We start from the raw sequence: 22,455 nt of genomic DNA on the forward strand, positions 1-22,455 counted from the left end.
TATTTATACATCCTTCCCTCCTCCCAATTCCCTCCCACTCCCCCATACCCCCTCCTCCCTCTCCAGCCTTGCTTGAGAGAGGGCCAGGAATCCTGCCCTATGGGAAGTCCAAGGCCCTCCCCCCCCCCTACATCCAGGCCTAGGGAGCTGTGCATCTATATAGACTAGGGTCCCAAAAAGCCAGAACATGCCATAAAAACAAGTCCCAATGCCTTTATCAATGGCTTCTCAGTCAGCCCCCATTGTCATCACAACCAGAGAGACCAGTTTGATCACATGCTCATTCAGACCCTGTCCAGCTGGATTTGTTGAGCTCCCATTAGAACAGGCACACTGTCTCAGTGGGTGGACCAACCCATCGCGGTCCTGACTTCCTTGCTCATCTTCTCCCTCCTTCTGCCTTTCAACTGGACCTTGGGAGCTCAGTCCGTTGCTCTGATGAGGGTCTCTGTCTCTATCTCCATCCGTCGCCGGACAAAGATTCTATGGTGATAATCATATTCGAGATAATCATCAGTGTGATAGTGGGGCAAGAACAGTTCAAGCAGCCTCTCCTCTGCTGTCCAAGGACCTAGCTGGGAACATCCCGTGGACACCTGGGATTTCCTCTAGATAAATTAGCCTACCCTGAAGGGGATGGCAAAGTAGTGGAGTAGCCCTGTCTGTGGGGCCAGCAGTGAGAGCTGCTGTCCACACGTGGCAGGTAGGAAGTAGAAAAGACCAGGCAGCATCCTGAAAGGCCTACCCCTGTGACTTACTTCTGCCAGCCAGGTCCCACCCCAGAAAGTCTCCTGCCTGCAAAATAGCCTTACAAAGTGGAGACTGATTGCTCAAAACATGAGTCTCTGGGAGAGGACTTTCTTGGTTTTTCGAGACAGTTTCTCTGTGTAATAGCCCACAGTGTCCTGGAACTCATTCTATAGACCAGGCTGACCTCAGACTCACAGAGATCCGCCTGCCTTCACCTCCTGCATGCTAGAACTAAATGTGTGCACCACCACCAACCAGTAGGAGAGGACGGTTTTTCTCCTGCTGTTTCCAGTGTCTAGAACACAGCTTACTAACATATTTACTAGCCGAATGAAAATGGGAGCACAGAGGGCACAAGGCAAGGAAGGAGTTTGGTGTGACCTATTACAGTATTGTGTGTTCTAGGCCGGGGATAAAATGTAAATCATTAGTCAGTTTGTTGCCCTTGAGAGATTTGAACAGAAAAATGAAATTAAAGCCATGCAGCTTAAAGACTGAATTGGTACTGAGGTGTTAGATTAATTCTTAAAACACCGTGAAGAGCTGGAGAGAGGGCTCAGTTGCTAAGTGCCTGGCACACGGTTTGGAGGCCTAAGGTCAGGTCTCTATGCTCGCCCACGTCAAAACCTGGGTGTGGTGTGCACCTGTGGTCCCAGTGCTGGGAAGCAGAGACAGGAGGGTCCCTGGGTTTCATGGTGAATTGGAGAATTCCAGATTCAGTGAGAGACCCTATCTCCGGAAATAGAGAATATTGAGGAGGGTACCCAGCATCCTCCACAGTGTGTATGCCCACACGTGCACAGTTCAAGAGCAAAGACACAGAGCCAATGTCAGTACGCATTCCCCTTTCCAGCCCAGCATTCCATGACACTGCCAAGTGTGCCTTTTGGAAAAAGTGTGACTCAGAAGGAACTGTTAAAATGGTTAGATGAGTTGCACTAATAATATCTTCATTACTTCAGTTTTACATATAAGAAAATTACTTTGGTGACATACTGCTAACCCAGAGACAGATCAAAGCCAAATACAATCCGAATCTTCATGTTGTGTGTGTGTGTGTGTGTGTGTGTGTGTGTGTGTGTGTGTGTGTGTGTGGTGTTCTGTGTAGTCTGGAGAGTATAGGGAATCTAAGATAACAGGTTCAGTTTTCAATGAGTGACTATTAACTGTATACTGAACTAGAGTAAAGGGATAAATAGAGAGACAGAGAGATCATCAGACCGTCAGTGCACAGAATATCCCGTGGAGAGCAGTGAGCTTTGTCTCCATGGCTGACCTGGCTGTGGTGGAGCTTGCAGTTTTCCCTCCCCACAGCAGGCCTTGTTACACCATGGAGTAAATAATAGTGGCCTCCCTTGGAGATGGCCACCTGGTAGCTGCTCTCGGGAACCCAGTGTCTTTACTCTGGGACAGTTGGCAGTCCTCCCCCATCCCTGTCAGAGCTGACTTGGGGAGGGTAGCCTCTCCTCAGACTAGCGACCTTGGAGGACGCCTTGAGACTAAAAGCAAGTGTACAGCCCCGCTTCCTAACGTTGCGTCTCAGCGAGTTCAGACAGCATGAGACAAGTTACTCACACAATGTACACTGCAGGTGTACAGTTGAAAAGTCTTATAAAAATGTTATCTCATATTTCTACATCGGGCAAAGTGTTTAGCCCCATTCTTTACTTCCCCCCATTTTCATATGAATAAGCAAATAGCCTGTTTTCTTTTTTCCTGCTTTGGTGTTTCTGTGCGCAGGTCAAATAAATTTTTCTTTTCTACACTAGAGATGCTTTTAAATTGTTTTTCACAAGTTTTAACATATATCACTTATTAATTTTTAGCTTCTTATCTCATCTAAAGTTAGCATGTTACATTATTTCTTTCTATTGAGAACTTGTTTAAATAGCAATGTGTCATATTTTTTGTTTTTATGATGGCAAAATCATTTTGTAAGACTTGATTTAGCGTGAAAGCTTTTTTCCTTCGTCTACACAGGCAATCATTTATTGATAATTTCAAAAATGTTAAGGGTGGTGTGTGGAAAGGAGATTATTACCTAATCCTTCAAAGTCCCCCCAAAGTTTTCTAACTTATAAATATATTCTACTAGTCTGATTGTTTTAATAAAATTCCACTTTGCTAGTTTTTATATGAAACATATGCGACTTTAAGTGATTTTCAAATCTATTTAAGACTGTTAAATTTTAGTTTCAGATGCTGAAGCTCTGAGGAAATATTTACGTGCCCTGTGTACCCGTTTACTGCTGTTGCTGGTGTCTGAGATGCAGTTGTTGGTCTTTAGTGGGTTCTGGATTAAAAAGCCACCCTGTGCATGACAGCCGAAGCAAAACCAAGGTCTTTCTTAATGTGCTTAACACATTTCTTACAGGTTCTGAGTTCTGTTCGCACGGAATGGAATCCTCTGGATGTTAGCTTTGGCGCCAAACAACCTTATCAGGTGTTGACGGTGGAGTGCTCCATTGGTGTAGACAAGGAGCCCATGGCTGACAGCTGTATCTATGAATGTGTCCGGAACAAACTCCACTGCGTGTCAGTTACCAGAATACCATTAAGATCGAAGGCCATCAGCTGTTGCAGGAATCCTACTGAAGACAAACTGGTTGTGGGCTGTGAAGACTCTTCATTAATCCTCTATGAAGCTCACCGTGGAGCAACCCTTTTGGCCCAGGCTGAACTCTTGCCTTCATTAGTAAGCTGCCACCCAAGTGGTGCCATCCTGCTAGTTGGCAGCAGCCAAGGGGAGCTGCAAATTTTTGACATTGCTCTAGCCCCCATTAATATCCAGCTCTTGGCTGAAGATCGCCTACCCAGGGAGACTCTGCAGTTCAACAAATTCTTTGATGTTTCAAGCAGTCTTGTTCAAATGCAGTGGATAGCTCCTCCTCTTGTTTCTCAGAAGCCTGAAAGAGGAGAAATCTGTGATCTCCTCTTCCTCAGGTTCAACAGAGGACCTGTGGGTGTGCTGTTGTTTAAGCTAGGTAAGTCAACTAGACTGTAAGTACCTTGTTTATGTTGGTGACATAGCCAGGGCATCAAGTTAGTCTTCAGATGGAAGGTTTTCTGTTTGTCATCCCATAGTATCTCTACTTTTCAGTGATTACTTATAGATTCCTTGAAAATGCTTGTGAGTGCTTTTCTAACTAGTGAAGGAATAGTGAATAAAATGAAGACTTTGGAAATTGTGTTAATTGTCCATATTGATGGTTTAAAAGTTTGAATCTCCAGAGCTGGAGGGATAACTTAAAAGTTAAGAGTGTCTACTGTTATTTCAGAGGACCTGGGTTAGTTCCTAGTACCTATGTGCTAGCTCACAACTGCCTGTACTCCAATTTCAGGGGACTTGATGCCATCTTCTGGCCTTCCCAAGCACTGCATACACATGGTACCCCTAAACTCAAGTAAGCGCATGTGCCTACACACAAATATATATAATAAATATATTTTTAAAAAGTCTTCCTTGAATTCAGTGAAAATAAAGAAACAACATACTCAAACTTATGGGACACTATGAAAGTAGTGCTAAGAGGAAAGTTCATAGCACTAAGTGCCCACTTAAGGAAAACAGAGAAAGCACACATTGGAGACTTAACAGCATACCTGAAAGCTCTAGAAAAAAAAAGAAGCAGACTCACCTAGGAGGAGTAGAAGACTGGAAATAATCAAACTGAGGGCTGAAATCAAAAAAACAGAAACACAGAAAACAATCCAAAGAATCAATGAAACAAAAAGCTGGTGCCTGGAGAAAATCAACAAGATTGATAAACCCCTATCCAAACTAATCAAACGGTGGAGAGAGAATATGCAAATTAATAAGATCAGAAATGAAAAGGGGGACATAACCACAGACACAGAGGAAATTCAGAGAATCATTAGATCTTACTACAAAAGCCTGTATGCCACAAAACTGGAAAATGTAAAAGAAATGAACACTTTTTTAGATAAATACCATATACCAAAGTTAAACCAGGACCAGGTGAACAATCTAAATAGACCTGCTAGTCGCGAAGAATTAGAAGCTGTTATCAAAAACCTCCCTACCAAAAAAAGCCCAGGACCAGATGGTTTCAATGCGGAATTCTACCAGAACTTCCAAGAAGAGCTAATACCTATACTCCTTAATGTATTTCACAATATAGAAACAGAAGAGTCATTACCAAATTCCTTTTATTAAGCTACAGTTACTCTGATACCAAAACCACACAAAGACTCAACCAAGAAAGAGAATTACAGGCCAATCTCCCTCATGAACATCGACGCAAAAATCCTCAACAAAATACTGGCAAATCGTATCCAAGAACACATTAGAAAAATTATCCATTAAGATCTAGTAGGCTTCATCCCATAGATGCAGGGCTGGTTCAACATACGAAAATCTATCAATGTAATCCATCATATAAATAAACTGAAAGAAAAAAACCATATGATCATTTGATTAGATGCTGAAAAAGCATTTGACAAAATTGAACTTTCACTTCTAATTTTTCTGAAATAATTGTCTAAAATATTTCCTAAGAAATAGGAAGATCAGAATTTAAAAATTAATTGAATACATCATGAAAAACTGTTATAGAATATAACAGTTTTCTACAAAAATTCTTTTAGATTTTCTGTGTCTGTTGCTGCCCATATTGAAATTGTGTAGAGCAAATGTTTAGAAAGAAACTAAATCAGATACTTAATTAAAATCTGTTAAAGATATTTGTGTAACTTTGTGGTTTTGGTTTTGTTTGTTTTTTTCATTTTAGATGAAATATCTAAAGAGCTTTCTTAGTGTCTATTATATATTATAGTAAAGTGATATGGCCTTTAAAGTTTTAATATATATAGCTTTTTAAAATAATTTAGTTTTTTAAGCTTCCACTGGGGAACCTTAAAGTGAAATACCATTCTGAGTTTTCTATTACCAGGTATGTATTGAAAGAACAAGAACTGCTTAACATGGTTTTGTATAACATTCTCTGAGGGACTTAGGTTTACAAAAACATTTTTTAATTAACATACATTGTGTACCTGGGAAAAATAGGAAATTTGAAAACCTTAGAGGATTTGCTGTGGGTGCAGAGTCATATTTTAGAGACATCACAGTGTTTGTCAAGCTGCAGTTGCTTTCTCTGTTTTCACACTGCTCTGTTTGCCTCCAAATTGAACGTAAGATATGTCTGGAGAAAATGGCCTGATTAACCTGAGGCATAGAGTGTGTATAAGGATGCCCGTGTTCCTTCTAATAGTGGAAATGCCGTTGATGGCTCATAATGGTAAAATTGTTCAAAAATGTTTGGAATCTCTTGTATTATAAGATAATCCAGTTAGACTTTGCCCAGGTACTTTTTAGCAGTTGTATGTCTCCATATACAGCACTAATTAAAGTGGATGTTTGATGTTTTCCATGGCTGTTAAAACATACACAGCCTCTCTCTCTCTCTCTCTCTCTCTCTCTCTCTCTCTCTCTCTCTCTCTCTCTCTCTCTCTCTCTCTCCCTCTCTCCTACCTTTTCTTTCCCTTCTCTGCCCACCTCCCTTTAAATTGCTCAGCTGCTGTCAAAGAGACTGCTGTCTGTCCATTTATACCTAGCATCCTCTCTCTCTTCCTTGTGGGCATCCTCACAACAGCTTTGTAAAAAGCACAGTTTTGTCTTCCTGTCTCTAGCGCATTTGCCTTCTTCCTAAAGTAAACAGGCTCTCAGTGTAGGGATTTAGAGGGCTTCCTGCTAATTGCCAGCCTGTAAACTTAATTGGACTGTCTCCCCGGGCACTGTTCCTAAATCAATTAGGCAATGAGTTGGCTGTCACCTCTTTCCCAAGAAGGTCTCTTGGAATAGAATTATCCAATAGAAGTCAAGCTTTCAGATAGAAAGGTGATAACTTCTGCAACTGACATTTATCTTTTAAATTGTATTTTCATTTAAGTCTCCAGGACAGGGAAACTGCAGTCTTCCAGTTTAGCTCTTTGAAAGAGCTAAATGTGGAGTATCTAAGGATTTTTTTGAAGCTTTGTGTCCCATTTTTAATGTATTATGAAATTAATATTTATATCAAATTTTCTTTCATGGGAGGAGTAGATTACTTGAAATAGTAGATTCCAACCAGCATTTTTTTTAAAAAAAAAAAGAGAACCCAGTTTTAAAGAACAGATTTTTCTTATGATCTGCTACTAAATACATCCAAAAATTAATATACTTCTTGAATTAACACAGAGCTGATTCTGGGCATCCGTGTGGCATTTTCATGTATAATTCAAGTTACTGCATATGTAAACAGGTAGTTGCATGCACAGCACTCCCGAGAGAGCTTTATGAGACTTCTTCTCAGACGCTTCTTATGCAAGCCTTTGGAAAATTTGACATGAAAGGTGTAGCTCACGATTTAAAATTGTAAAGACAAACCATAGATCATGGTTTAAAATAGAACGCTGTCACATGTAAACATGTCAGTGGCGGATGCCAACATGCTAACATTTTTGGAGTTTCACTGTAGAACAGGTCAGTTAGCATACTGCTGTAGGAAAATTCTTAAGGATAGATGTTCCATTCTTTTTTATAATTTATTTTATTTTTAAAGAAAACAAATTATCTTCTTTCATTTTACATACCAATCTCAGTTCCCACTCCCTCCCCTCCTCCCATCCCCTCTCTACTTACCCCCCATCCCACCCCCATCCACTCTTCAGAGAGGAACATTGCTTAGGGGACAGTCCAAGACCCTCCCTACCATATCTAGACTGAGCAAGGTATCCATCCAAAGAGAATAGGTTCCCAAAAAGCCAGTACAAGCAGTAGGGACAAATCCTGGTGCCACTGCCAGTGGTACTACAGTCCACCCCGGCCATGCAACTGTCACCCATATTCAGAGGGACTAGTTTGGTTCTATTCTGGTTCCTTCCCTGTCTGGCTGGAGTTGGTGAGCTCCATTAGCTCAGGTAAACTGTTTCAGTGGGTGAACCATCATGGTCTTGACCTCTTTGCTCATATTCTCACTCCTCCCACTCTTCAACTAGACTTTGGGAGCTCAGCCCAGTGCTCTGCTGTGGGTCTCTGTTTCCATCAGTTGCTGGATGAAGGTTCTATGGTGATGTTTAAGATATTCACCAATCTGACTACAGGGCAAGTCAAGATTGGGCCACCTCTCCACTATTGCTTGGGTCTTAGCTGGGGTCATCCTTGTGGATTCCTGGGAATTTCTCTAGTGCCATGTTTCTTGCTAACCCCATATTGGCTCCCTCAATCAAAGTATCTCTTTCCTTGCTCTCATCTCTGTCCTTCCTCCATCTCATCTATCTCGTTCCCTCAAGTTTTCCTCTCTTCTCCCCTTCTCTTCCTCTTCCGCCCTTCCTTCTTCTCCCACCCCAATGTTCCATTCTTACTCTTCTTAATGGTTACACAAGAACGCTGGGAATGTAAAGGAAATCTTCTGTTACAAGAAGGCTTCCCGATGAGGGTTTTCTTGAAAAGCAGAAGTACCATGCTCCCAATATTGTGTTCTGAAAAGAGTAAGTACACCACAGATGATCATGGGATGAGAAAGAAATCAGAGAAACATCACCCTTCACAATAGCCAAATATCAAAAAATATCTCAGAGTGACTCTAATCAAACAAGTGAAAGACTTGTATGACAAGAACTTTAAATCTTTGAAGAAAGAAATTGAAGAAGACACAAGAAAGTGAAAAGATCTCTCATGCTCTTGGGTAGGTAGAATTACCAGAGTTGAATGACAATCTTACCTAAAGCAATCTACAGATTCAATGCTCATCAAAATCCCAGCAAAATTCTTTACAGACCTTGAAAGAACGGTACTCATTTTCATATGGAAAAGCAAAAAACCCAGGATAGCCAAAACAATCCTGTACAATAAAAGAACTTCTGGAGGCATCACAATCCCTGACTTCAAACTCTACTACAGAGCTACAGTACTGAAAACAGCCTGGTATTGGCATAAAAACACACAAAAGGACAAATGGAACCAAATTGAAGACCCAGATATTAATCCACACATTTTCAAACACCTGATTTTTGACAAAGAAGCAAAAAATATCAAATGGGAAAAAAGCATATTTAACAAATGCTGCTATCATAACTGGATATCAACATGTAGAAGAATGAAAATAGTTCCATATCGATCACCATGCACAAAACTCAAGAGCAAGTGGATCAAAGACCTCAACAAAAAGCCAGCCACACTGACCCTCATAAAAGAGAAAGTGGGAAGTACACTTGAACGCATTGGCACAGGAGACCACTTCCTAAATATAACCCCAATTGCACAGACACTGAGAGAAACAATTAATAAATGGGGCCTCCTGAAACGGAAAAGCTTCTGTAAAGCAAAGGACACGGTCGACAAGACAAACGACAGCCTACAGAATGGGAAAAGATCTTCACCAACCCCAAATCAGACAGAGATTTGATCTCCAAAATATACAAAGAACTCAAGAAACTGGTCATCAAAAAAAAAATGAGTACAGACCTAAACAGAGAACTCTCAACAGAGGAATCTAAAATGGCTGAAAGACACTTAAGGAAACGCTCAACATCCTTAGTCCTCAGAGAAATGCAAATCAAAACAACTCTGAGATTCCATCTGACACCTGTAAAAATGGCTGAGATCAAAAACACTGATGACAACTTATGCTGGAGAGGATGTGGGGTAAATGGAACACTCCTTCATTGCTGGTGGAAGTGCAAGCTGGTACAGCCCCTTTGGATTTCAATATCTTAGAAAATTAGGAAGCAACCTTTCTCAAGGCTCAGTAATACCACTTTTGAGTATATCTCCAAAGGATGCTCAATCATGTCACAAGGACATGTGCTCAACTATGTTCATAGCAGCATTGTTTGTCATAGCCAGAACCTGGAAACAACCTAAATGCCCCTCGATCAAAGAATGGATAAGGAAAATGTGGTACATTTACACAATGGAGTCCTAGACAGCAGAAAAAAAAATAATGACATCTTGAATTTTGCAGGAAAATGGATGGAGCTAGAAAACATCATTTTGAGTGAGGTAATCCAGACCCAGCAAGAACATTATCACATGTACTCACTCATAAGTGGTTTTTAAACATAAAACAAAGAAAATCAGCCAACAAATCACAATCCCAGAGAACCTAGACAGCAGTGAGGACCTTAAGAGAGACATACATAGATCTAATCTATATGGGAAGTAGAAAAAGACAAGATCTCCTGAGTAAACTGGGAACATGGGGACCTTCTGAGAGGGTTGAGGGGCAGGGTAGAGGCAGGGAGGGGAGCAGAGAAAAATGTAGAGCTCAATAAAAATCAATAATAAAAAACAAAACACTGGGTTAGTTTCCAGAGGGGCCCTGGTTGTTGTCCTGAGATGTAGAGCTTGTCCAGTCTCACCACAGCCTGTCCAGCCCTTTCCGCTCTTTAAATGCGCTAGCACCATCAGCTCTTCTCTTTAGCACAGGCTCTCTTCTGGTAATTAGCACTTCAAGTTTACCTGCCCTCCTCACCCCCATTCCACTAAGTATGTGTGTGACTGCTAGTGCTAGCCCTAGGCTGGTCTGCCACCACTGTCATTGTGACACCTTTACTTCGCTGTCCTTCCTACCTACCGTGGAACTTAGTGCATAACCAGGACACCTCCTCAGAAATGAGTCTTCCTTGACAGTGTTTTCTTTTTGCTTCTGAACAAGTGTTCCTCTTTCTTCCATGGCCAAAGTCACGGATGTGACAGTGAACACCATGTTCCCTGACATCTGTGCTTCTCGGTGCCCCCTTAGCGCCGTGACTGTGATAAAATTCTTAAGGGGGATCATTGTAACAGATCAGATTTGGTCAAAGATTATCCAGCTTGTAATACTCGGTAGTGTAGCTTCCTCTCTAAGGCACATGCTCTCTGACTCGTATTCGGTGGTGGTGGTGGTGGTGGTGGTGGTGGTGGTGGTGGTGGTGGTGGTGGTGATGGTGGTGGTGGTAGTGGTGGTGGTAATGATGGTTTATCTACATAAATGACCCTATAGTGTCCATATAGAGCCTGTAAATTTGAGAATAACCTAATTGAAGCTAATATCTTTTGGCTCATTGGGTTTTGAAAATCCTAAGCCCTGTCTGTATGTTTATGCCTGTCTCTCTAAAAATTAAGAAGTATATGTGTGATTTTTGAGAACCTTTGTAAATATTTTCTTTAAATGACATTTTTTATAATTTAATAATTTAATAGCTGAGTAACACTGAGTTATTTTAGTATTTTAACTTAATATATGATGATAGCTAATTGCTGTAAAAGATGTCAAATATCAAATAGTATGTGTTTTATAAATATACATATATTCTAAATATAGAATGCTCAAAGACTAGAGGAGGAAATACATGAAAGTAGGAAGACAGGCAGAAAGGAACACGTTAGAAAAGTAGGAGAGGCTGAGAGAGGCAGTGGAGAAGAGGGAGAAATGGCTTGTTTTCTCTCCTGTATATGACATGAAAGCAGAGGGGGGCCATTTCGGAGGAAAGGGATCAGCAAGGCTGCAGGTAAAGAAGGGCGATGGAGTTTCAAAGACAATCAAAGTCCAGTGACACATATTTAAGGGCATGTAATAATGGAATCCATCAATTCTGAAAAGGAAAGAAAAGAAATGGAGGAATAACGTTGGGTGTCTGCACAGCTTTGCTGGCTCTTGATCTCCTAGCTCATTTACAATGGACTTCTATTCCACACAGCATCTGCTTCCTTCACTTTAGAGAGGAAATGGTTTTATTATCAAGTTTGTTGAAGTATAATCTGCATAAATAAAATATGTCCACTTAAAACACTTGTCAGTGAGTTTAATATATGCATTCCCAAGGCTGCTACCACATACAAATATTTCCATCACACCGAAACATTCTCCCAAAGTCCTTTGTAGTTGACCCACCGTCCTCAAAGCAGATAAACACTGCTTTGATTTCTCTTGTTGTCGATTAGATTGGCTTTTTATAGAATCCCATAGATAGGCTTTTTATAGAATCCCATACTCTTAGGCCTAGATGTTTTCACAGTCAGCATTAACCAGAAGAATCTTCCATATTGCTGTCAGATGTAAGTCAGTTTCCCTTCAAGGTACCTTATAGTCATCCCTTCTATAGCTACGCATGGTACTTTGTTATTCTTTCACCTGTTGGTGGACATTTGGTTTATTTCAGGTTTAGCTAAAGCACCAAAAATGCTCCATACTTTTACGACCACCTCTTTATATGGACACATATTTCCACTGCTGTTGGGAAAAGCCTAGAAATGGACATTTTCAGGGCCTTGTGCTACTTTAAAAGAAAGCTGGTGTTCTAAAGTGGTTGTGCAGTTTAGCATGTCGAAGAGCAACCAGAGCGGCAGTGGCTCCACATCCTCACTTGACATCAGTGGTCTTTTCAGCTTCAGCCGCTGGAGCGCATGGCTAGGACTGTCCGTTCCGTTCCCCTGATGACTTTTGCAGTGCGCATCTTCGGGTTAGTGCCGTATGTTTTCTTTATTGTTATTTTTCTTTTTATTCAAATTTTTTTTCAAAATTTAACAACCCCTTCTCATGGACTTTGAAAATTTGTTTTATATTAATCTTGTGGGGGGCGTATGTGGACATGCGAGTGCAGTACAGGGTCCAGAAGAAGGTGTTGGAACCCCTGGAGCGGGACGTGCAGGGAGTTGTGAACTGTGTGGTACAGGGACTGGGACAGTCAGTGTGTGCTCTTAATAGCTGAGCCGTCTCTCCAGTTCCTCAGGGTTTAATCTCAAGTGATAAATCTCACTTGCTGACATATTTTTGTCAATATTTGGAGATTTCCTAGGTATCTCTCTGTTTTTATATCTAATTCCTTTGATGTTAGATGATCTAATCTAGTCGTCTGATTTCCAACCTTTGAAATGTACTGTAGGATGTTTTATTACTCTGAACATGCTTTAGCTTGGTTCACGTTCTATGTGTCCTCAAAAAAAATGTATGTTCCACTGTTGTTGGGTAAAGTGTTTTACAGCTCTAGGGTTAAGGATGTAGCTCATTTGGAACAGGCATGGTTGTGTATACCTGTAATCCCAGCACAGGAGAGGTAGAAGCCAGAAGATCAGAAGTTCAAGACCATCCTCTATAAAGTATGCGAAGCCACCTGGACTACATATGAGCAGTCATGAAAATAAATAAATAAATAAATATATCTATCTATTTGGTTTTTTTCACTGATAGTGTTTTTCAAGTATTTTCCAGAATTTCTGTTTCTGTATCCTCTGATTCACGAAGGATGCACTGAAATCCGTTGTCTACTTAGGTCCTCCCACCCCATTCAGTTCTGTCCGTTCTTGTTCCTTTATTCAGAACTCTTTTATTAGAAGTATTTAAGACTTTTCTATTTCTTCATGAATTTTAAATCCTCTGAGAGTTTAGAATTCTAGGTTATTTTTATTTTTATCTTAAGCCCTCTAACTACGTCTCCCTGTTGTTTTCTAGTTTGCATAATTTCAGATGCAAAGCCTATTGTCGCTCACTTCTTGCTTCTCTGTGTCCTGTGTCTCCTCCACCATGAAAAACAATTGTCCTTCTTTTTGAACTGTTCCACTGTGATCATCTGTGGATTTGCTCAGAGCAGCCTCCTTCTTCCTCTTGTTCCCAGTAGCACTGCTGCTTCTGACTGAGGTTGGGAAAGAAGCTGCTTCAGTCCCTGCGAAGCTGCTGCACAGCCGCATCCTCTGCCAAAACTGCCTGATTTACAACTGGGACTTGCAGTGCTGGACACGGGCGCATGAGTCTCTGGGTGGTTACAGCGTTGACTCTCCCAACTCACAAGGAATAGTAAAGTTTTACTGCTTAGTACACTTAGGGCAATTCCCCAGATTCCCTGTCAAGCTGGGTCTTGTTAGATGCAGCACAAGTAGGTTTGTTCTTTGCTTTTTATGTATCGTGGGGTTGGCATGAAGAATTTCGTCGTCTTTCTCATGAACTAATGTATTTTTAAAATCAGGAAACCTATAAATAGTCCAGTTAAATTCTGATGACAGTAATAAAAGAATTACAGTAATGTTTTATAATATTTTATAGCTTATAAAATAATTTCACAGACATTTTCTCATGTAGTTTTATGATTATTTGTACCAAGTTTTTATAGACTTATCTAAATCAATAAAACACTCCCTGAAGAAAAATTACAGTTAACATTTAAATTTTTTCCTTTGGTGAATGTGGAAATTGACATATTTGTGTGTACGATTACACGTGTATATGCATGTGGAGGCCAGAGGTCAGTTCTGGAGTCTTCTTGGTTGCTCTCCATCTTTCTGTCTCTCTCGGCTTGAAGCTCTCCTGCTCAGCTAGCCTGGGTCACGGCGTGTGCCGCTGTGCCTGGTTTTTCACGTTGGCTTTGGAGGCTTGACCTTGGGTCCTGTGCTTCCTCACCAAGCAGTTCATCAGCTGGGCCATCTTCCCAGGCCCACTTTTACAAGATGAAAAACCAAACCAACAAAACCAAACCAAGATAGAATAGTGCTTAAGAGCCACAGTGTTGCTATTTAACATGCAAAAATTGCTGCTGGCCTCTTCTGACTCAGCCTGAACTCTTCCTAGTGCCCCTGCTCTGTTGGGATGGGAAGTGGATTTGTTTTATTTGAAGGGGCAAACCACTGAGCCTCTGTGTGTTTTTCCTTTCTGTAAAGAGTGTGTTTGGTTTTATTGCTTTACTTGTGTTTTGTGACAGGCATCCTCACTCGAGGACAGCTGGGCCTGGTCGACCTCATCCTCCAGTACCTCCACTGCGATGAGGTGAATGAGGCCATCAACATCCTGAGCAGCATGAGCTGGGACAGCCTGGGACAGCAGTGCTTCATCAGTATGAGCGCCATCGTGAACCACCTTCTTAGACAAAGGCTCACTCCAGAGAGAGAAGGTCAGACCCCTACATCACATCAGTGGTTTTGAGTCAATATTAGGATGTTTGTTAGTTATACTATTGGAAACTGAAGGAGGAAAATATTAATGGTATATTAAAGCTGGAAGGATATCAAAAAATTATTTCCAGAAGGTAGTGCCTGTGTGGCGTTTGTCAACACAGAGAACACCTTTTCTGCCCGTGCTTGTGCTGGAACTCACAGGGTCGTTGTCACACAATTCAGTCAAACTCTCGTGTGGAATGTGTTCAGATTTCAGAATTCAATCAGAAATTTCATTTAATCTGCCTGCATAGAAAGGACACCAAACCAATATTATTCTTCTCTCGTATTAAACACCAATGTTTTTCTTACACGTAAGTCCTCTGTCTGACAGTAGTTGCCCACACTCCCTGTGTGTGCATCAAAGTTGTCTGTAGCCCAGGCTGTGTCAGGGTTGTCTGTAGCCCAGGCTGTGTCAGGGTTGTCTGTAGCCCAGGCTGTGTCAGAGTTGTCTGTAGCCCAGGCTGTGTCAGGGTTGTCTGTAGCCCAGGCTGTGTCAGGGTTGTCTGTAGCCCAGGCTGTGTCAGGGTTGTCTGTAGCCCAGGCTGTGTCAGGGTTGTCTGTAGCCCAGGCTGTGTCAGGGTTGTCTGTAGCCCAGGCTGTGTCAGGGTTGTCTGTAGCCCAGGCTGTGTCAGGGTTGTCTGTAGCCCAGGCTGTGTCAGGGTTGTCTGTAGCCCAGGCTGTGTCAGGGTTGTCTGTAGCCCAGGCTGTGTCAGGGTTGTCTGTAGCCCAGGCTGTGTCAGGGTTCTCTGTAGCCCACTCCTACTTGTCTTCATCCTTTGGATCTTTGCCTCTGATTTCCATCTCCCTTCTGCTGCTTGGCTTTCCTCATCTTTTTAGGAATTTGCCCATAGAAATCCAAGATGTTTATTGTTGAGGTAGAGAGCACTGAGAAAACAAATGACACATAAGATATAAAAACAGATTTTTATATCACTCAATATGAGTTGTTATTCCTTTCTATGATATAAAATGTATCTAATGTATTTCATATCTTTGGCTACTAATATTAACATTGGGAAATTATGACTGGACAGTATCACTTAACAGTACAGGATAAGAAAATTAGGGTAGGTCTGTTTTTCGAGAACATTTTCTTTCTTAGTATTTTTAGTGTGTTTTAATAGACTTTTTTCATTTTTATTACATTTCCAAAATAAACAATAAGTGATGCGGATTCCCCTCTGTATTCTGTGAATATCATTGGTTAATAAAGGAACTGCTTTGGGCCAATAGCAGAACGATAGGGGAACAGAGCTAGGTGGGGAAAACTAAAGGGAATTCTGGGAGAAAGGTGGAGGAGTTAGAGAAGCCATGTTGCCATGCCAGAGAAAGACGTCAGTAAGCCACAGCTACAGTGGCAATACACAGATTAATAGAAAAGGATTAAATTAATATGTAAGAGTTAGCCAGTAAGAAGCTAGAGCTAATGGGCCAAACAGTGATTTAATTAATAAAGTTTCTGTGTGATTATTTTGGTTCTGGGTGGCCGGGATGAACAAGCAGCTCCTTTTAACACAATAGGTTTTTTGATAAGATTCTGTAGTTGGTCAGTAAACTCATGAATCTCTAGGAAGTTTATATTATTGACCTTGACCTAACTCACAGAGTTCCCTTCTAATAGGTGTGTTTAAAAGTCAACTGAACTTTTTGGAAGTAGTTCAAATTCATATAGGAAAACATCAGTGTTTGTACATGAAGAAAATGCCTGCCACAATGCATGGCCCACTCTTGGTACTCAAGAATTATAGGCTTAAAATAAAAGGTATAACCTCAATATTTTAGGGGGTGAAGTGTTAGTATAATTTTGCCTATAAAGCTCTCTCAAGTAATTATTTTTTTAATATTGATATACTTCTCAAGATTGAGTATGTACCTAAAAGTAACAACAAAAGCAAGAGCAGAGACTCCCACGTCTATAGTGATATACTTGCTCTGTGTAGTAAGTCCCAAGTTTACAGTGAAAGCAGAAATATTGAGAGATAAAATACTGAGTTTCACTCAAGACACTGAGAAGTTGCCAACACCTTAGTGAATTTATGTTATTAAATTGCTAGGTTGTAAGAAAGATTATGAAGAAATACTCAAATGGGCATTATCAGATTCCTATCCTAATAAGGGATTCTTTTCACAGACTCCTATTGGAGAGATAGAGAAATGAAAAGCTCTTATGATATTGGGCTATTAAAACAAAATCTATACATATCCTGGGTTATCTGAATATGCTAAGTAGATATGTGCATTTATTCTCAGGTAACTACAAAACACATTTCTAAAACATTCAAAATTCCCTGTTGAGATTTATTTTATCTGAATCTAACAAATTTGGCATGGTAATTCATTGTCCTTTTATTAGTGAAACCTAGTGCGCTGTTATTTCTAGCCGTGTTGTGTCTGTCTTTGAGATCTTTATTTCTGCCTTAAACATCAAGCTGGGCGCCCTAATGAATCCGTAGCTGTGCTGGGAGTTACCCGTGTTCCATGTAGGCTTGAGCATTTCAGATGTACGGAACATGCTGTCAGGGAAACAAGCAATGGCAAGAGAACCTGGCTTGTTTTCACAGTGACAGTGCTATATTCAATTTTAATCTAAATTGACTGCTGCTTTGAAAGAAAATACCTCCAAAATGCCTCGTACTTTACTGTCTAGATTTGAGATTGAAAAAATAAAGACATTGCTAAAGCTTAGTCAGGCCATAGCAATTACTGGAATGGGGTATTTACTACTTGGAAATCTAAACAGGCCCACAACTAAAAGAGTTTTGCTAAATAATGAGTTGTTTATTCCCTCCAGTGTTGGAAGCATAAATATCCGAGGAACCTAACTGTGAAGTGTAGTGTACTCATGCATACTCATGTTCTCTCCACACGGTAATTACTTCCAGGTATTTCTGGGCACAGCACATCCCCACTGGCATATCTTGGTGAAACTGTGAAGTAGACGGGCCGCTCCTTATCCCCTAATCTCTTATCTCCGAGCCTCCCTCATTTATGAAAAACATCTTTCCAATCTTCTCCTATCCCAGGGTGTTCGCTTTCATGAAAGTACAACCTTGTTTATGACAGGATTTAGGAACGAGATACTGATTTTCATTGTTCTCCTAAAATTGCATCACATACATATCTTACTCCAATATGCAAGTTTTTATTTGTCTTATTTAATTTAAGAAATTATATATAAAACTCACTATATATAGTTTTGTGTGTGTGTGTGTGTGTGTGTATGTGTGCGCGCGCGCGCGCGTGTACCTGCCCATTAGCCATGGTGTATGGGTGGAGGTCAGAGAATTTGTAGACTCACTTCTCTCCTCTACCACATGGGTTCTGGAGATTGAACTCGGGTCATCAGACTTGGCAGCAAATGCCTTTTCCTGCTGAGCTGTCTTACTGGCCCCTTATTGGTAGTTTTTTAGGAAAACGTTTCTACTGTGCTACTTTCATTTTCCTGTTGAAAAAGTGAGTTCTCTTCTCTCCACTAAAGAGAAGACGTGCTGCTGAGCACACTGCCCATGGCTCTACTGAGAGCCTCGCTGAGACGCTGTTACTTTGAGGAGTCACAGCTTTAATTACCCATTTGTGGTGAGAGGTCGTTTCATTATGGGTGTCTTCCGTTTTGACAGCTTTTTGTTGCTCAGAGTCATTGTCAGCTTTGTCTCAGGTGACAGCTTATGCGCAGGTTTGTTTTTGTAGCAGCTGTCATATTTTAATTTCATCTTTCCTGCAACACGCTCACATTTCATCCAAGTCTGCAGAACCTGACTGGCTGCGAACACGAATACTCTGTTGTAATTGAAGGAGTTTCTCTTGTTCAGTGCTGCTATGTTTGCATCCCACAGCGCAGCTTGAGGCAAGCCTGGGAACCTTCTACGCGCCGACGAGACCGCTTCTGGACACAACTGTTCTGGAGTACAGAGACCCCATCAGCAAGTATGCCAGGAGATTCTTCCACCACCTGCTCAGGTGAACAGTGCCCGTGGCTGCCTGGGCTCAGAGCGCATATTTAAAGACCTACCTTTCACGAGCTTCCTCCATAATGTGGCCATTTTCTGACAGCTTTTCTCTTTAAAAGAAAAGTAAATTTTATTTGTCTTTATTTAAGTTGTTATTATTTTCCCTTTTAGGAAATCCTGGTATTATCTAGGATCTTGACATCATCAGTAATACATTCTACCCTTTGATATGATAGTAAAAACTATGTAGAAAGTCGAGATGACAGCATTAACTGAGATTCGTTCCTAGTCTAAATGAATACTGTGGTTTAAACTGAAGGTGGAATTCTACCTGCGCTGCGGGGCTGTGAGGCCTGTGGGCTTGCTTTCCTTTCAGAGTCCCTACAGAAAGACTTGTCCATTGTCCTTGCACACGATGTGGCCGTTGCCATTCACTGTAACTCATCTTTCTTTATATACATATAAGTGTTCTTCCAACCTTAGGGACTATTTGACAGTTTGCTAAAAATGTCAAATATTGTTCTGAGAAAAATATTCTAGAAGTTGGAGGACAGCATGTACTCTCAGAGAAGGATGGAAGGGAGATGAAAACCTGGATAGAAAGATTGCAGCCTCATAGATGTTGTGATAACTAGTATTAAAATCAGGTAAGTGGTTAGCATGAGCGTTGTAGTCTGGAACAAAAAGGAATGTAATAGTATACAGGTTACTGGGGTGCTCAAATAATCACCTTCCATTTCTTTTTTTTTTTTTACTTTTATCTGCATTTATTTCATGTTGAATTTATTCCCGTGCCATAAGTTTTTGTTTCTTCAGTTTCTTCTGGGATATCTTTTTCTTCTGTGCAACCTCCTCTTCTGGCTTTGGAACAATCTGTTCCTTTTCAGTGAGGATCATCTCGATGTGGCAGGGGGAGCTCATGTATGGGTTAATCCGACCATGAGCTCTGTAAGTTCGTCGGCGCATCTTAGGTGCTTTGTTCACCTGGATGTGCTCAATGACCAGAGAATCCACATCTAAACCCTTCAGTTCAGCATTGCTCTCTGCATTTTTCAGCATGTGCAGCAAAAATTCTGCACTCTTTTTTGGCCACCGACCCTGTGTCCAGCCCCACTGTTTGGCCTGGGCGCACCTACCGACTCCACCATTGTACCGTCGGAATGGCGCACACTGCTTCTTCAGAGTGACATATTTCAGATACTTGGTGGCTTTTCGGATATGCATACCCTTGATGGCCTGGGCCGTTTCACGGGTGTTCTTAAAGTGAACCCGAAGGTTTGATCCTCTCGATTTGCATGATTTTGTGGGGTTTTCTGGGTCAAGAGAGTAGCGAACCATCTTCACGGGTCACCTCTGGCCGCTTACAGGAAGAGGTCACCTTCCATTTCTTAGGATGGATGGTATAAACCAGGGTCTCTTAAAAATCCTCTTTCGGTTACATATGTGCACCTGCTGTATTCTGGATATATGTTTTATGGTAGAATTTTGAAGTCTGTTTACAAAAAGGAAGGATTGTATGAAGGAGTTGATTTTACTAATAACGTTCTTGTGCAGTGCTTTCAGAGACTTTGCTAATACTCTTTTATTTTTATCAGAACAACTTTATAAGGGAGTGCTATCATGTCATGAAGTAATACCCTCAGGCTTAGAGGATTGGCTTACTCAGAAGGATAACAGGTGGCCGTAGATTAGGGGCTGCTTCCACTGTTCTTTACCCTTTCCTGAAGACACTCACTGTCGCAGGTTGTTTAGTTTTCAGCTACTACCTTCCAAAACAGCTGTGAGCTGTCATCGGCACAAGAGTAGGCTGATTGACAGATGTCCAGCCATCCCAAGAGTGGGGGGACGCAGCTTGGTCAAGCTTGAGGAGGTGTGCTCTTATACAGACATTGTGCTCCATAATTAATTTTATCTAGACATAAAGTGGTACTCTGAACTCCACACAGCAGTGAGGCCTTTAGAAAATCACATTTTTGGAACCCAGAAAATGTTAATATATTGCAAGAGTTATTATCTGTAATTGAATCTTGCCTTTTTATCTGAATGGTGTTAGCATATTTCAAGAGACTCTTCATCTTAAATGTAGCAGTCCTCATGCACGAGCATACCCTGAAAATATTGGGGTTAAAGTCACGTGTTCTTGAACTTTGGGCTTTATTCTTTGCTTTCGTTGCTACTTTGTTTTTCTTGTTTCTAGGGAAAATTGATGAATTAGCTTCTTGCCTAAGGGGCTGGAAAAGATAAACATGAGTAAGAACTTTTGAAAGTATATGCATGGTAGCTTCCCTGTGATTTTAAAGCAGTTATTGGTAGTTCTGAAGCTTCTGCCCTAGGAACACCTCTCCTCTGGATGTGAATATTTCCTCCCTGTACGGGTTTAAATCGAGTCTTTTATGACAGCATGAGTTTTGTTGCTGTCATCAGTATTATATTCAAACTTTTCTGTTTGCTTCTGTGAGATGTTTCTTTTGGGGAATGCTTACTTTTTCATGTTCCTGGTTTTGGATGCTTTCAGTTACAATGAAATTCTCTAGCTTCCCTTTCACTAGTAGGCTACACAGGGCATTAAGAAAAGAGAAATGTGTGTTAGTAGAGACTGAATGAGATAACCTAAGTTGGAAACATCATTTTGTTTGGTCTGCTACCGAGAAGTCTTATCTAGGGGAGATGAAACAGGTCAAATCCCTTTAGGATTGCATGAGTCTTTCTGGTTTAGCTAGTCATTATTTTAATACCCCTTAAAAACTTATTAAAGAATTAAGGCCATCTTGGGGCATTTAAACTGAGGAAGAAGAAAGGAGCTCCATGGAGATTAGGAAAGTAGCTGAAGTCACCTGAAGCTCAGGTGGGCCCCTTGGTGAGAGCGAAGTGCTGCGTTTTCTTTATTTCGATCCGGCATGCAAAGGCTGAGGTCAGATTCTGACTTTGTGTTAATAGACAAGTGTATGTGTGGTTGCTAAAACAAACGTTTGTATACAGTTTGGGTTTTGTTCTTCTTGGAGAGCAATTCTCCAGACATCTTTCTGTGTCTCTTGGCTTCTCTCCAAGTTCAAACATACTTAAACTGTAAGACTTATTTCTTCTGTCTTTCTTGAGAACTCTTTGTATGTGTGCAAAATCGCTGTGTTTCAAAAAGAAATGTCCCTGATAGTATAAATCATTCAGTAAAGTGTTTGTGTTAGCAAAGTTAAATAACAATATTCTATTTATAAAAATTGTTAAGCTGCAGGACACCTACAAACAATAAATGCATCTTTGCCTGAAATGTACTTAGAAGGTAGTCACTCACCTTTCCACCTCTGTGAAACTGAGTGGCCTCGGAGCACTTAGCAGGAAACCAGCACCAAACAAGAGCTTTTCATAAACACACAGAAACTTTGATAGGAACAAGTGAATACTGATTGGATGAAAAGGCAAACATTTCACATGAATATGGCCCGTAAAAAGCTTATTTCATTAATGAGGAAGTAGAATAATTTATAGCTAATGATTTATTTTAATTTTCTCTTCAAATATAAGGCTACTGTTTTCTGATACAGATGCTTATAAAATGATAAGCTATTTTGAGGAAGAGGACTTTATTGCTTAGAAATAAAAACATAATGTTTATTATGTTTTGCAAAGGAATATAAGACTGTTTTTTTCCTTATAATTCCACTCAAAAAATTAAAATGAATTGATGTGCATAGGAATAGATAGTGGCTAGATGAGTGGAAACAGTTATAGTATCAGAACACAGATGGGTCATGGTTTCTCTCAATGTTCATATACGTTTGGCAATTTTGTAATAGAATGTGGGTAGTGTATGTGTGTGTGGAATATATATACATAAATGTGTTGGAATTAATA

At 40.7% G+C, this 22,455-nt stretch overlaps 1 protein-coding gene across 3 annotated transcripts in view; it reads left to right on the forward strand.

Moving 5' to 3' along the window:
* Wdpcp (WD repeat containing planar cell polarity effector) overlaps positions 1-22,455 on the forward strand; it is a 312,131-nt gene that overhangs the window by 178,945 nt on the left and 110,731 nt on the right. For all 3 annotated transcript variants that reach the window (XM_075944447.1, XM_075944448.1, XM_075944449.1), the window contains 3 exons: positions 3,125-3,734; positions 14,425-14,613; positions 18,493-18,616. In XM_075944447.1, the coding sequence (XP_075800562.1) occupies positions 3,125-3,734; positions 14,425-14,613; positions 18,493-18,616 (923 nt within the window). The remainder of the gene's footprint in view (positions 1-3,124; positions 3,735-14,424; positions 14,614-18,492; positions 18,617-22,455) is intronic.

The sequence above is a fragment of the Microtus pennsylvanicus genome, chromosome 12 (assembly GCF_037038515.1).
Source record: "Microtus pennsylvanicus isolate mMicPen1 chromosome 12, mMicPen1.hap1, whole genome shotgun sequence".
Lineage (NCBI taxonomy): Eukaryota > Metazoa > Chordata > Mammalia > Rodentia > Cricetidae > Microtus > Microtus pennsylvanicus.